Genomic DNA, 15,469 nt, shown 5'->3' on the forward strand with positions numbered 1-15,469 from the left:
AGCTGTTTAATGGGTCAATTATTTTAAGTAGAGCACAAACCTAATATAGTAAGTCACCTTAGACAAAGAAGTCAGATAAAGAATGGCAAATAATGCTGCAACACCGCAGACCACCAGCACTCTCGTTTTTCACTTTTTTTTGTACTCCAAGTTAACTTATCTTGTCTGAAGCAATAAATGAGACTTAGAATCTGATTGTCATTTTTTGAACCAAAAGGAAGAATGAACCATTGTATGACACAGTTGCATCACTTACAATTAGCGCTACGTTGTTATCCTGCGTTGCCATCCATCCATTATCCGAAAACCAAGGGAATACGTGTGACTTGGTTTTCATTATCATTTAATCAAGTAATAGGAAAATCATGACTGCTGAGCTATGTCACTCGATACAAGGCCTGCTAGATGGTGTGTGGACATCAGGGAACCATTAATCTTCATTCCTCAGCGGAGAAGCCACAAGAAATAAGTTGAACTCCTTCAACTGTTACCGCTTTTCACTTCCTTTTCGTTGATATATTTAGTCGGGTTAAGCTTCAGTCACCGTGCACAGAGGGCAAAGTATCAGATCATTTGCTCCCACCTACAGAGTTCTACAGCTCTCCTAACTCACTGAATCACTTGGAAATCTTCCTTTTGAAAAATCATTATCGTTCTAATAGCGTCGCTCAGCTAAGACTCATCCAAAGCGAAGCACAGCAAGTCAGGTTAAGTACCTTGCTCAAGGAATCTTTGTCAACATTCTCACCCACTACATATCAACTGTTTTAAGCAGGGGAGCTGGTACCATAGTGGTTAGAGCTGCTGCCTTTGAACCTAAAGGTTGCAGGTTTGATTCCCATCTCCCCAAGGTACTTATCCAAAAAGGGCTCTGGTAAAATAACCAACGTGTATAAACAGGTAAATAATTGTTAACTGTAGCTTAACATTGCAAGTCACTTTAGGGAAATGCATCAGCCAAATGAATAACTGAAAACTGCTTCAGCTGTTCTATCCATCCTTCTGTAATGAAGAAAGGAGGACCACCCTGCTGAGAAGGGGGCAGCCTTAATGCATATTAGAGTCTGCACTAAGTAGACACAGAAGAAAAGTCCGCTTTTGCACACTCAGTCCTTGGCCAGAGTACAATCATATTTTTTCAAAGATTGATGGTTGATTTAAATATCCTACCCATTTATATTGGTTGTATTAAATACGTCTTGCCATTACTGAACGTTCACGAGCACCTCGTCCGCGCTGAAGAAACCTCTCTCAAACGCAGAAGTGAAAAGGTGTACTGTGGGGAAACGTGTGAGCAAGAGAATGAGACAAAGGGGATTCGCTTGCATCAGATGCTTTGTGTCAAACGCTGGTTGCTAGATGAGAGGTGTCTGGGTCCAACGTGACAGCCGAGACGAGGCACTGCGAGGCCATGTGATGAACGGGCTTTTCTTCCTGAGCAAAACATCAGCATCACAGGTGGGACAGATTATGGTTTCATTCCCAAACTCACTCATGGGCAACAGAGACCTCAACACATATGGAACATGACAACCTCTGTGGGATTTCATAAAACAAGATGTGGTCCAACTGAACACAGATTTATGTGAACGAGAACCCTGAGAGCGACAGTCACTGTGCTGGGTGCCGACACTGGGACGCATCTTAATTTCATTTAAAGCACTTTTCTGGACCAATTCCACATTCTTTCAGTGAGCAGCAAGACCAGATTCTAAACCAGTCATTTTTAAATATTTGCTTAACAGACACTAACTCAACTTACCTTCACGGACACTTATCCAAAGTAAGTTGTCACCTGAGCCACAAAACACAGCTGAATACTTTACTGTACTGAAGCAATTTGGCTAATAACAGCTGTAGCAGGGAGTGGAGTTTGAACTGACAACCTTCAGGTTACTGGAGTGTGTACTTAACTTGAACTGCGCTGCCCCTTTTGAGAAGAAACCAACATTTTAAAGGACCTTTCATGTGACATCCTAGCATGACGGATATTTTTTGAAGTCAACAATAGGTTTTACTGACAAAGTTTTAATTTCCATATTCACCCATTAAATAACTGTAGCAACTAAGCACATCAGATGCATTTCATTTTGCTATGGAACTGACAAATATATTTCATATTTTCAAATGTATTTATTTTTGGTCTTCATCTCCATAGGTTAGTTTAACATTGATCAAACATTTAAGCAATTTTCTTAAAAAGGCAATTTGGCATCATGCAAACTAAGTCCAACAGCATCTATGGCCATGTGTAATTTTACCAACTATGGTAATGCAGCCTGCTCACCTCTCTCAGTTTGCATGGATGCATTCTGTGACAAGAGTTCACCTGGCCTCAGATGTGTCCAACCCTAACCCCCAAAAAGCCAAGCAGTCCTCTGATTTTTGCTTCCAACCAAAGTTCTTACGAGCCTCACTTATGTAATTATTCTCTCAGTTAAAATCCCCCCCCCCACCTATAAATTGACATATAAACTGGCCCCCAATTAATCAAAAAGTATTTAAGAACCCTTGGTGTTGGGGTCCAGAAGGTTTCTTGGGGTTGGGACTCCTGCTTCCAGAGGAATGCCAGCCATGCCTGTAAACCCAAACACTTATTCTGTGCAACATACTTCATCTCTCCAGACAAGAGATCAGCATGACGTCAAAGCCCAAGGGGGACACAGAAAGATTATCAGAAAGTTACAGGGGTCAGGTAGTGCAAACCTGTAACAACGAACTCTTAACTCTCCCACACACTTAAACCTACACCAGAGGTGTAACAAGAAAGCATGATATGAAAATTGTAAGATGTGTTAGAATGAAAACTATATGGCAGTGCAAAACAAACTCTCCAATGCACTTCACACCGCTTGCCTGGCCCATCACAGGAAAGCCGTAAAATGAGACCCATGAAAAAGTCCTGTAAAATGATGCATTAAAAAGGAAAACAATGTCAAGACAACCTTTGTCACATCTGTATTTTGAATGTACAGATGTGGAAGACCTACTTGGTACACTTCTCATCGGGTGAACTTTTTACCATGTTTTCACCCATAGCCTCTAGGAAACAAGCTGGTTATCTTCACAAATCCAGCCCATCAAAAAGAGGGCAAATCACAATTTTCAAATACTGTCCAAGCAAAAATGTTTTCATGGCATAGCTGCTCCTCTAAACCCACAAAAGAGCTCACTGCACAAAGTTTGTCGTAGTTAATGCCCGACTACAGAGTGTAATCCACATACCTCCACAAAAGAGCGAGGCATCAACAAGTCAAGTATACTTTTAACAACAGATTAATATCTTCTTAAAAATGTTTGCTGAAAGTATAGCAGATAAAAATCGCACAACCAGACAGGAAGGGGAGGGGGGGTGAAAAAAAATACTGAGGAGAAACAGACCCTGCAAAGTTTGGCCACTGGAGATAATAAAAGGCTTTGTTTTGAACAATGCTGACACACAGCTGCTCTGAGGGTACAACCTGACAACCTACCAGTCACCATTTCCACCAATAACATCAGGAGAATGGCATCTCTATCACTCCGCGGGGAGAATGACTGACCTCACCTCGTAGTTAAAGACATTGACGGAAGGGCACAAGTCAAACAAACGGGCCTAGTCTGCATCAGTCCAGCGGGTTTCACAGATTCGAGTAAAATCTCAAAAAAAAAAAAAAAAAAAAAAAAACCCTGAGAGGAGGAGGCCTTGGGATTATGTAGTGTAATGCCTTAATGAGGCAAGAAAGCCTGACACCCCCCTCTCCCCCAGCTCAATGGCATTTAAGGGAGACTGCCATCACTACACATGCTTCACCGTGGAGCTCTGGGTCAGGCCACACATTCAACTCCTGATGGAAACAACTGGCGTTTTCCACTGCACTGCTCCAATGCATGTTTTCTCCATCTCTACCCACTTCCACTAAGAAGTGTTCACTTTTCTGAAAGGCCGACATTCTCTCCTTACTGTAAGAACAAAAAAGTTATACCAAAAAAAAAAAAAAAAAAAATTCTAGAAGGTAAGGTAGGGTATCGTGAGGGGAAGGAACAGAGCTGGGTGTTGTCTTCAAAAAAAAAAAAAAAAAAATTTTTAAAAAAATAAACAGAAAATGTAGTTTTTCTAAATGAACATTGATATATTACCAGGTGCTGCACCACTCAATGGAATCCACCTCCACTTGGAGATGATGTGGGAGATTGTCAGTGTTAATCGACCTTCTTGTCTGCAGCACTCTTCTCTTCCTGCCTCTCTTCCTCCTCTTCTTCCTCACCCTCTCTTCTCCTGTCCTCGTACTCATCCTCTTCAGGAAGGGCCTCCCTCTTGAGCAGGTCCAGCTCCTCGGTGCCGTCGTCCGACTCGGCAGTGCAAATGCCATAGCACATGAGGCTGATGACGCCTAAAGGCAGGCCAAACAGGAAGCAGCCCAGCAGAGGGGAGCTACGGAACACAGACTGGGGAGAGGAAATGGGGGAATCCACATGCTCAAATGGGTGTTGACATGAAATCCATCAGCTCCATCTCCTAACAAAGCACCCTGGGTAACCACATTTACATTTTAAAGTACTCATTTAGCTGATGCTCTTCTGCCAATTCAAAAATAAGTACCTTGCTCAAGGGTTCTACAGCAACAGTGGAGATTCCAACCTGCTTTTTTTTTTTCTTTTTTTAAAAAACTACAAGGTGATGGCTTTGGTGCCACTCCACACTTTACTCATTGACATGGCAATAATTGCAGCCAGTGACACAAGGAACATGAAAAACAGTGTCCCCGCAGGAAAGGAGGGTACACAGCCTGCCCTGGCCAAATGAAACCTGGATTTAAGGTACTCAACATCATCAAGCAGTTCTTGTGTGATCATAGTCCCAGATTAGTGTCCTCTAACACAGTTAATCAAGTTAAGTCCCACAATATAAGGAACCTTTCAGGGCTCTGCTCTGTAGCGTTTGAAGAGAAACCCTCTTTTTATCACTCTGTCCTCTGTACCCGGCACCCAAGAAGCAACCCACCATTACAGTGGATCTGGCATCGAAGGCCACTCTCTTGATCCGCTGGAAGATGCCATCTCCTCCTTGTGCCTAAATAAATTAAATACCGGTGCCAGAAGGAAAGAACCAGAAACATTTGGCATTAAAGCCATACCCTGTCCCTTTGCTGGAAAGGCACAAGGTAACAGCACTGAATTCACATGTCAAAACAAACAATCTAAAGAAAAAAAAAAAACTCGTCTCTGCTGGCAGTCGCCATGGGAATATTGTCAGTCGTGTTTGCTTGGTTGCCTGGTTTCATTTCTTTCAAGTTGAGATGATCAAATGGTGTTCTGAATAAAGTCACATGGTTCTTTTCTGCCAGATCTGAGTCAGCTTCCAGGACAAGCGCAAACCTAGACATCTTAAAACTTTTCCTTCCAACACTCCTCTCATAAACTAATGTACAAAGTTACTAAATATGTGCTGCTGTTCACTTCATGTTCCAAATGATGTTCGCATTACAGTACATGTGCTAAGCTTGCTGTGTAACGGCCCAACAAAGTGAGCAGGTATTCAGTACGGAAGTCAGAGTCCCTTGAAAATGGAAGCAAAACACAACAGGATGTCAGTCTGACTGCTCAAAACTGGAGAGAACACCGCCAGTCCCCATCCCTAGCTAATGGGCACTTTTATAACAGCACCCAATTATCATCCTCCTGAGACCCAGCAAAACAGAGGTTTCACGGATGCATTTCTTGAAAGTTCTCCAAGCCACACCCCAAAACATATGGTATCGCTTAAAAACGTGACAGTTCTCTATGAATTAAGACGCAGCACTATAGTGTATACAGTTTGGGATGAACACTTAAAATGTCCTTTCGTCCTCCAGAGTGGACAAAAATGAGCACCTGATGATCAGGACATTATGCTATAAAATTCAAGGCCTGTTAAGCAGCAAGTTGCTTTAAATAGCATCCAGGGGCATCGTCAGCTATAGGTTCAAGCAATGGGCTTTTTTGATGACTGCAAAAGAGGCGTCTGACCTGAGCACTCCCATCCAGCACGCTGTGGATGAACTGGACCAGCTGGTCAAGTGTCTTCACCGGCTCGCCGAGCAGGAAGTATTGGTCGTTGGATGTGTTGAGCACAATGATGGACGGCACTGGCACCTCGCTGGAGAGACAGGGACAGAAATGCGCCGTTCAAGAAGAAATGTCACTATTACTCACTGTCCCACGGTGACAGCCCCCATCAGGCCTTTCTGACATTACCTGCTGTACTGCCAACAGGAGAGCCTCTGGTTGATCGTAACTTGTTAGACTAATAAATCAATATCGAGCCTTATGAAGCAATATTTCCCACTACATCTCGGCAAAAATAAACAAGTATTCCCAAAAAACTACACCAATCACATATGAGAAGCTAAATGCGGACTGGCGCTTTCCATCTCAAACTGATATTCACTCATCTCCTGCTGAAGGTTTATTTCAGGCCTTAGCACAAGATCTCGATCTTTATGCAAACAGAGTGCCGTGGCAGTATCCACAGGGGAACTTCCACGTCTGCTGTTAACATCTGAAGGGACCTTTACAAATGAGAGCTGATCAGTGTCAATGCAGTTCCAGCGCAGAATCCCCACACTGGCACCGGCTGACCCGGGCAAAGGCAGCTAACGGGGGAACTGGATGGAGGGAAGGCACAAGACTGACCATCCAGAACACCCGTCCAGGGTTGAATTGTGCTTGACAAGTGTCACGGGGCGGACCGCGCTGTCATGGGGATCACCGGCTAATGAGGAAAGACAAGGAGGGTGGGGATGAAATCACACTCGGCTGCCCAACTTAAAATAGCTTTCAGCAGCTTCTGAACTCTGTCGGATTGGTCTGGACAACTTACACACCCCTATATTCAACAATGTCTGCTGCCGTGGCAAGGCCATGCTGCCAAGGTCATAGCAATTACAAAAACTCTCTTTTGTAGACATTTTTTGCTCCAAAACTTAAGTGTGGCAAAGGCACAGCAGTTCTGCTACGGTGTTCATGTGACGGACAGACGCCACCCAATCAACTGGATTGAAATTCGGAACACATCTCGCTGTAAGCGTCTTACTCCCTTGAGCCTGAGAATCATCCCCCGCGATTCAAGGGCGTGGGGAGGAGTGGCGAGGCAACGAAAGACCTGATATTTGTTCCACGCACTTCCTAGGGGGGGCCGGATTAGGAGGCAAGGCTGACGAGCCTGAAATCTCTCTCAGCAGAGGGCAATTAATCTTCTGGTGGTTGGACCAGAGCTAGTTCACAGAGACCACACACACGCGCGCGCGCACATGCAGATACAGGCACACATACTAGTTTCAAGCTAACGTGCTGCAGGGAGGGATGTTGCAAATCAGAGCACTATTTCTCAGCTCCGGGGTACAAATTGGGCAAGCCTGGCATCTGCCCTTTACTTCATCTTGCAGGGTGGGCTTATCATCTGGATCTATTTCTGGGTAAAATTTCCAGAAGGAAGAAACTGGGTCTGTTTCCCTAGCTAAGCAATACTGCGGAAAGTTACCGCACGCAGTCACATGCGCGCAAACATAACCGTGTGGTCAATCAATGCAGCTTTATGCATCAATCCTATTTTATTATAAGGTAGTGACGTTAAAAAGGCAAAGAACTGCGGTGTGAAAAGGGAAGACAAGAAGTTGAGAAGATGCCAGAATGGCTGCACTCACCCCATTATTAGGCTGTTGATGTAGTCGTTTCCATCCATGTGGCCAAACTGGAAGTCTCTGTCGGGAACAGAACCAGAGACACCTTTTCCACTGGGTATGAGAAGTTAGTTAGTTAACTGAAATTTTAAAGTGTGTCACTTAAACGGCTTTGGCAGGTCTGCATGTCAAGGAGTCAGAAACTGAGCAGTAGGTCAGTAGGGTGGTTGTCCCAAGCCATGATCCTCATTCCAAACAACTACAGGTTATTCCCCAGGTGTAAGGGATTGCTCTGCCCAGTCACCTGACAAACCTGTGGCCACACGTCACGGACGCCCCACTATCGGGAAGGACGGTCTACTACTGCACTTGACAGACCAGTGTGACTGCACTAAGTACTCCCTCGCATCCTCCATCTACGTGTCAAGCGCATCCGAGTGTGCAGAGTCACTCCTGCATTCCCAGAACGTTCCTAGATGCAGCGAAAGGTCCATCTTATTCAGCACAAGTCACACTCCCCAGGAATGAGTTTATAAGATAACAATGGCAATATCTGCACTATATTAGCAAGAAATTGGTTTATTATAAGACCGAATGTATAATATGTACCACACAAATGTTTGGGACTGTAGATAGCAGTATTAATTCTCAGAAAAAATGCTGAGTATTTGAGCCGCTTCACCAGTTCATTCCAAAAGCTACACCGAAAGGATTGTTTCTGAATAATAACAAGGTTACAGACTAAAGAGAAAACTCCTCAACAGCTTATTCTATGGCAGTTTATAAGTTGGGAGACAAACTGACTCCTTATCAGACAGACATGGCGGAGACCCATGACTGTCTGTTTGTTAACACATTTAGCAGGTGTCTCCAGCAGAGGCTGGGGGACCTGTTGATCTACACATGGCCGCAGCTTAACCCATTTGCGCACAAAAACACACACCATGGGGAATTTACAGTAAACGCTAGTACTGAGAATAAACCCACTTGAACATGCAGAAGACCATGAACACTCCAGACAAGCTGAGGCAGGTTCGAACCCACATCTAAAGGCTAGGTCCAAAAGGTACAAGTATTACCTGCTGTGTCACCCTTCTCGGCCGAGCAAGCATCTCACGTGTCCTTCACCGATGAGCATGAGCATGTGTGAACAGTCCAAAGAAAATCTACAGCCCCCAAATCCCTGATTCAAACAGAAAAAGCGTTTCCCAGCGGTGCGAGGTGCACTTTCGCGGAACGGCCTGGATGCGCTCATACCTTACAAGTCGAGAGTTAATGCAGTGTGATACATTACACAGTGCTCCGCCAACATCTGCATCCCATGATGCAGCAGTTTTCTCCTACGGGGACAGCATCTTCGGTGTGGCAGCGTTCCCGGTTTGAAAGGAACGCCGCATCACCGAGCAGCACAGGAGCACGAGGAAGCAGAACGATCTTTCCCAGGTCTTTCCCCATCACTGAAGGGGCTCCACTCTGAATGCACCTTTATTTCCAGGTGTGTTTATACTGACAAGATGGTGTCTAGCATTATATTTTAGTCATTAGTTCATTTCGATTCAATTGCAGTTGCTTAGGTTACTGGCCAATGAAACAATTAAATGAAAAACCTTAATAAAGTTAAAAATGTATTTGTACCGCTTTGCCATCATTTTTTTCTGCACCATGTACTTGTAGCACTTTAGAACGGTTCGTGGTTGTGAAGTTCAGCTTTTTAGCAGTTCAGTCGTGACAAATTCAGGCCTGAATTGAACACCACCACACAGGGCTACCGAGTCCCCGAAAAAAAAAAATCACAAAGGTGCCTAATGGCTGTGAAGCCACTGTACGGCAGACACCTGCACACTGCAACATCACTGCTCCACAGCCCAGAGCACTCATTTAGTCCTAATGTCCTAAAAACTAAAGCGTTCGACTGTTAAGCCAAGCACAGCATGCAATAAATCACTATTAGCCACATGCTTGGATTAATTTTTATATTACAACTTTTCACTGTTGTTATAAGAAATGTCTTTGTTTCAGTACAAAAAAAGGTGCAAACAGCTCCTGCACAGCATTGCCAGAGATAAAATCCTGCAGAACTGTTCGCAGATAAAAGTGCAGACTAGGCTGTAACGGACTCGAAAGACCAGATACACCTTCAACACGGGATGTCAGGTTACATGGGTTCTTCTCCAGTGTACAGTGGCAGCCTGCACTGTACTGAAATCAGCCTGTTCTGTGTTTAAATCGCAACTGCAGCTTTTTCCACTGCTTTAAACCCCCTCAACTCCCCCGTGGCTCACAGGCACTCATCTCAGATTCTCTTAGTCTTAGGTCCCCTGCCTGGAGACTTGCACGCGTGATAAGACGAGCTGCTCTGTCGGCAGCACCAGTGGTTACGGCACTAGAATTAGGGACCTCAGCCCCTAACAACACACATGTGATGCCGGAGCTGTGAGGAAGAGCAGGAACGACATCGGCGAGTCCCGGAACCACAGTCAATCATTCCGTCCTTCCCAGAGCTTTTAATTACTCCTCTCGGTACAGATAATGCACTGCTCTTAGCCAAACCTCGATCACAAATGAGCACATATATTAATGCGTCGTCGTTCCTTTCCATTTTATAAAAAAGCACGACATACTGAGCGCATATAAAGCCCCAGCACATCTGGTTATTTTAAAAATCAATATGCTTTTTCTGGCCAAAGCAAACCAGGTTTACGGGAAGGCCCGGGGCATTTTTAAAATGAGAAAAGCTGCGGTTATTCATTCCCGGCCTCAACACAAGGAAGAAAAGGATGGTGAAAGTGCTGAGTGAACGTCGATGTTGACTAACATGGCACATTTAAATAGACACAGCGTGTCATCTCTGAATGCCAGGTGATTAAGAGGCAGGGCCCCAGTAAAGTCACCCTGGGAGACGGCTTTGGACACACTGCCTCTGACGCACATGATCTACCTCCGTGCACCTCGCTGTACACACACCTGCCTCTGGTGCAGTAAGAGTCTGCAAGATGCCCATGATAAGGCTGTCACTTGACCACCAACACACCCAAGCATTCTTTGCTCGTCTTAACCATGGGACTGAACCACAGATCAACATTAGTCGCTAAGATGTGCCACTGCAATGTAATTCTAAACACAGGAAGTGCATGACCTTGTTCGCTCTGCTCTATTACTGATTCATTTGGCTAATTCTTTCCTCCCAGACAACAACGTTGTGTTTGTTCTCTAAGCTACTTAAAACTATTCACTTGTTTATACTGATGGGTAATTTTTAGCGGAACAATTCACAATGCCTACCTTACTCAAGGGTAAAACAGTGGGAGAAGGGATTCAAACCTACATCTGTTGAGCACAAAGTAACAGCTCCAACCACTACACCATCTGCTGTGCTGAGCTCACTAAGATTATCTTATTCACTGAGAGCAGCTCATAACAGCTCACATGGACACTTGTCCTTTCTTGGCTCTGTCAGCCCTGAAACTTCTTTCTCGTTACATCCCCCCCCCCAACATCCACGAACCCCCAGACAATTTCTAGAAAATTACTGCACAGAGATGAATAGTGCCATTTTCCTGTGGCAGAGATAACAGCACAACGATAACAGTTCTGGGAATATAAGAATATCTGTGCAGCCCAAACTACTTGCCTTCATGACAAAGGCCACGTAGTTCATTGAGAAAGGGCGCCTGCCGTGTTCGCCCTTCTTCATTATCTCCCGAAACGAGCGAGGAGCCACTTTCTCACAATAACACGACTCGGCTTTGCGGAAAGCTGATGCGATAATCTCCCTTGCAGGCAAGTGCCTATGATTCTCAAACAGAAAAAAAACTCACCTGCTAAAGTGGTCTCTGTATTCAGTTGCCACCCTTTGAATTAAAGTCTTCAGCCTAGAGAGGAAGAGGGGGGTACAAAACAAAAAAAAGAGACGATGCATCAACTCAGAGATCATTTTAAAGCCATTTGTAAATGTACAGTTGGCTCTAATCCTAGATGAAAGTGCAGCTGTGACCTTCGGAGCAACTGCGTTTGCGTATATGGAGGACGGGGTATAAATAGCAGCCCCTCACCTGACACTCTCCTCAGTGAGGTTCTTCTCATCAACAACTGCGATCGCGACCAGTTTGCCTGTCGCAGGGGAGGACAACACAAATCCCGCATTACAGATGGCACAAGAGCACACCGAACAGCACTCTCTTCCTTTATGCTGCAGCACTTTTCATGTGGGGACACACACGCACAAACGTTTTAAAACCAATATTTTGGCCGTATCTGCAGTTTGCAGGTCACGTTTCAATCACAGAACCCTTTTCTGTCCTCTTCAAATTTAAATTTATTAATATATCAAGTGCAGCAAGTTCAGGATTGTTCGGTTGAGGGGCTCATTTTCAGACGCAGGCATTTTTTGGAATCCCATCAGCGTGCGAAAGCTGCATCCCGCCCCCTAAAGGTGGAAATGTAAAACTACAGCAAAGTGTATTACCCACCAACTGTTTCCCAACTGTTTTGAAACACTGCTCATCTGATGAGGTGTCCTTTAGGCTACTTTTGTTATGAGGTTCTCTTTATGCCCGAAACTCCTGCACTGCACTCTATAGCACAGCAGAAAGACCCCATTGGGCAAAGCGTATGTTTCTCAATATGCAGTAATTGCCCATTATTCCACAGAAGGGAATATAGCTGGATAGGATGTGGACTGAATACAGCTAACTGGAACCATCCGCAAACTCTGCTAATTATATTTTCATAACACCTGACAGGAATTACAGTGACTTAACAGAGAGGGTTTGTTTCCAGTTTTCATGTATCACTTGACCTTTTGGGACTCTTTTTCCCGTAACATTTCTCATTTTTATGTGCTTGCGAATGAAGGGCAGGAAGAGAAAAAGCAAGGGCACAGTCTAATATGCAATTAGAGTGAAATACTGCAATCATAAATGCCCTCGTCTGGGTTATGGGGTCGTGTGTGTGTGTTACGAAGAGCCTGCAGGCCAGCAGGGGGTCCAACTAACATTATGTCCCCAAGGTCTTTTGTGTTCCCAAAGATGAGGAGCAACATAATCAAGGCACAACCAAGGAGCCGCGTTTCATTACACAGAAAAGTTATTGGAGTTACTGAACGTCCCTCTGACAGCCACAAAAAGTGTTTGACATCTCAATGACTCTAAATCAAGGGATCAATAACTGGACTCCTTCCGGAAGTTTCTATCACATCTGAATGGCCTCTTTTATGGATGCTGTCCACCATGATAGAGGTATTGCAGAAACCCCAACTGACTCAAGAGAGCAAAAGACTGCAGTTTTTCTCACTTGCCCTCAGATGTTCACGTGAATTTGTTCCTCTTATCTAATCTCATGAGCACAAACCACAACTTGAAAGAAAGGGACAGGGAGAACGATCAGCAGAATAGCAGGAAGTTTGGGTACAGCCAATTCCCGTTAACCTCAAGCTAGCAAGCAGAAGAAGCCTTTGTGAGAAGCATTGACTAGAGAACCTATTAATATTCATGCAAAATGCCCCCTGGTCTATTTTAACCACCCTGCCTTGCACTATCTCCCTCATCAGCTGTGCTGTCACAGGGCACAATGATGACTCTGTTCCTCCACCGGCTCAGAGAGCTCATATCTCAACACTAATAATTGATATGACAAGAAATACATCTGTACGTACTTTGAATATACAAAAATATTACCAGAAAGACCTGGAAGGAAGGAAGTCACGTCTACATTACATCCAGTAGCGTTTCCATTAGGTCAGGATGTAGTTTTTAGGCCAAGTAGGATCTTCACTGAGGACAATGGGAAGTTGTAAACTACGCAGGAGGTCTTTTGACATGGGGCTGGGTCACCGAGCCTGATTTACACACCCGTCTCTCCCAGCTCGTACAGGGTGAAGCCGTCGATGTGGAGGTAGCCCCGGAAGCGCTCTCTGTTCACCCAGGATGACAGCTCACCATCCTGGTACGCTGGAAGAGAGAGCAAAGATGACTAGGAAAAAAAGATACATATATATATATCTCCTGGCATCACCCTAATTTCATTTTTTTTTTGCCCCCTCTTAAAAGTAGGGCACTTGTGTCAGTATTTTAACTACTTTGCAGCTAAACAAAGAAAAGATACTCAAACAGCAAAAGGCTTAATACATGGAAAAGTTTTTTTTGAAGCTCAGCCAAACCAGCTCCTACAACAGCATTTTCAACAAAAAAAAAAAACCCCACACACTTATCACACACATACTATGAGAAGCTTTGCAACAAAGGGGGGGGTGCTCACATACACCGAATCTGAGCATCATTTTGTGTTGCTAGGGTGAAGACGGTAGAATCGATGTGACGCCTGGTTCAAATGAATGCTGCTGACAAGGAGAAACGTCTGCGGTTTGTCAGAGCTCGTTGCATTTAACTCCAGCGATCCGTTCTGCAACATCACAACGCAGGCGTTTAGTCTCCTGTCTGTCAAGCGCCTGACATCCTTGCTCTCTTCCTTAACTGGCGGCTCAAGACTGCTCAGGATCGTACAGAGAACAGCCCCGGTAGGCGACGGGGAGAGGGAGCATAAAAGGAGCGAGGAAAAGACGGAGCAAAACGAGGAGGAGCACTTCTGTCAGTGATCGGAGGATGGAGGAGGCAGTCAGAAACAGCCTGAGGGGACTCTGCTGTCAACAGCTGCAGTTTAACTTTCAAACAAACAGGTGCCCCTTTCCCCAGCATTACTGATGTGCTCCGTCTCACAGAGCATGCTGGGAGTTGGAAGGGAGGAAGAGAGTGAGCAGGTGGTCTGAGGGAGCATCGCTGCACTGCAGCTGTAATGTCTCCACTGTCGCAGGAGCATAGGGTGTGAGACAGGGCACACTGCAGGTGGGAGTCAGGCAACGTAAGGGCCACACACACACACACACACACACACACACACACACACACACACACACACACAGAGCAACTTACAATCACAAATTCATCTGAAATGCATGTGTTTGACTGTGGTAGGAGCCCAGAGCATATGAAGTAAACCCAGGTGCAATGAGGGAAAACATGCAAACCCCCACGCACAGACTAAGCTAGATTCAAACCCATGTCTGACTGAACCCAGCGCCCAAGATGTGTGGACATCAGAGATATTGCTGAATCAAGGTGGTAATTACGTCATTCCGTATAAACCAATCCTCGCGAAAGACACAATTCTGCATAAGAAAACACGGAAAGGCACAGGCACTGACTACACTCATGTCCAAGGGCTTGTCATCGCTTTAGTTCTCTCAGCATTACATAATAGAAAACATATGCAAACCAAACGGGAAAAGAAGCCTCTCCAGAATGGACTCCCAGCACGACCCCATGAATCATTAGACAGATGATCCTCCTCACTGCTGCTACACTATTTATGGTGTGCAAATAAGCAATGGAAAAAAGTACCTGGCTCAATACAACACGTAAATAAAACACATAAATAAAACACGTCATGGAAAAGGGGGGGCGGGGGCATGGGGGACTGATCACTTAAGGAAAAGCAAAACACAAGAACATAACGCGGCTTTCAGGAAAGGGACCGTGAACGACAGACAAATCTGCTGACCAAATGAAACCCAATGGTACTGCAGGAGCACAAGAGAACAAACAAACAGCCTGGGAAAGGCAATGGTTCTGGGACGTCTAAGTATTTGGGGTGTTTAATGATACCTTGTCACTAGATCCAAATTTGTAAATGAAGTACAGTGTTTACAAATTGCTTTTTTAAAATTGCACAGCTATGAAACACAAACCAGCTCTAGTAATTTTCAAAGCCCAACTTCACTAATGACTTCAGTCCTTTTTCATTTCAAATACATAAATAAATAAAAAGCACTGACT

General features: G+C 44.7%; 1 protein-coding gene across 3 annotated transcripts in view; it reads right to left on the reverse strand.

The window, feature by feature from the left end:
* The window catches only part of LOC108937697 (protein disulfide-isomerase TMX3-like), a 75,396-nt gene that overhangs the window by 48,701 nt on the left and 11,226 nt on the right, over window positions 1-15,469 (reverse strand). For 2 of the 3 annotated variants that reach the window (XR_001966367.1, XR_001966366.2), the window contains exons 10-16: window positions 13,490-13,588; window positions 11,693-11,750; window positions 11,459-11,512; window positions 7,665-7,721; window positions 5,989-6,118; window positions 4,985-5,053; window positions 4,120-4,428 (exon numbers count right to left, since the gene is read on the reverse strand). Coding sequence is in view for 1 of the 3 variants with exons in the window: in XM_018757762.1 (XP_018613278.1) it covers window positions 4,183-4,428; window positions 4,985-5,053; window positions 5,989-6,118; window positions 7,665-7,721; window positions 11,459-11,512; window positions 11,693-11,750; window positions 13,490-13,588 (713 nt within the window). In the remaining 2 variants the exon portion in view is untranslated. Of the gene's footprint in view, window positions 1-4,045; window positions 4,429-4,984; window positions 5,054-5,988; window positions 6,119-7,664; window positions 7,722-11,458; window positions 11,513-11,692; window positions 11,751-13,489; window positions 13,589-15,469 lie in introns of those variants that run through there. The other variant, XM_018757762.1, reaches the window with a different exon arrangement.

The sequence above is a fragment of the Scleropages formosus genome, chromosome 7 (genome assembly GCF_900964775.1).
Source record: "Scleropages formosus chromosome 7, fSclFor1.1, whole genome shotgun sequence".
NCBI lineage: Eukaryota > Metazoa > Chordata > Actinopteri > Osteoglossiformes > Osteoglossidae > Scleropages > Scleropages formosus.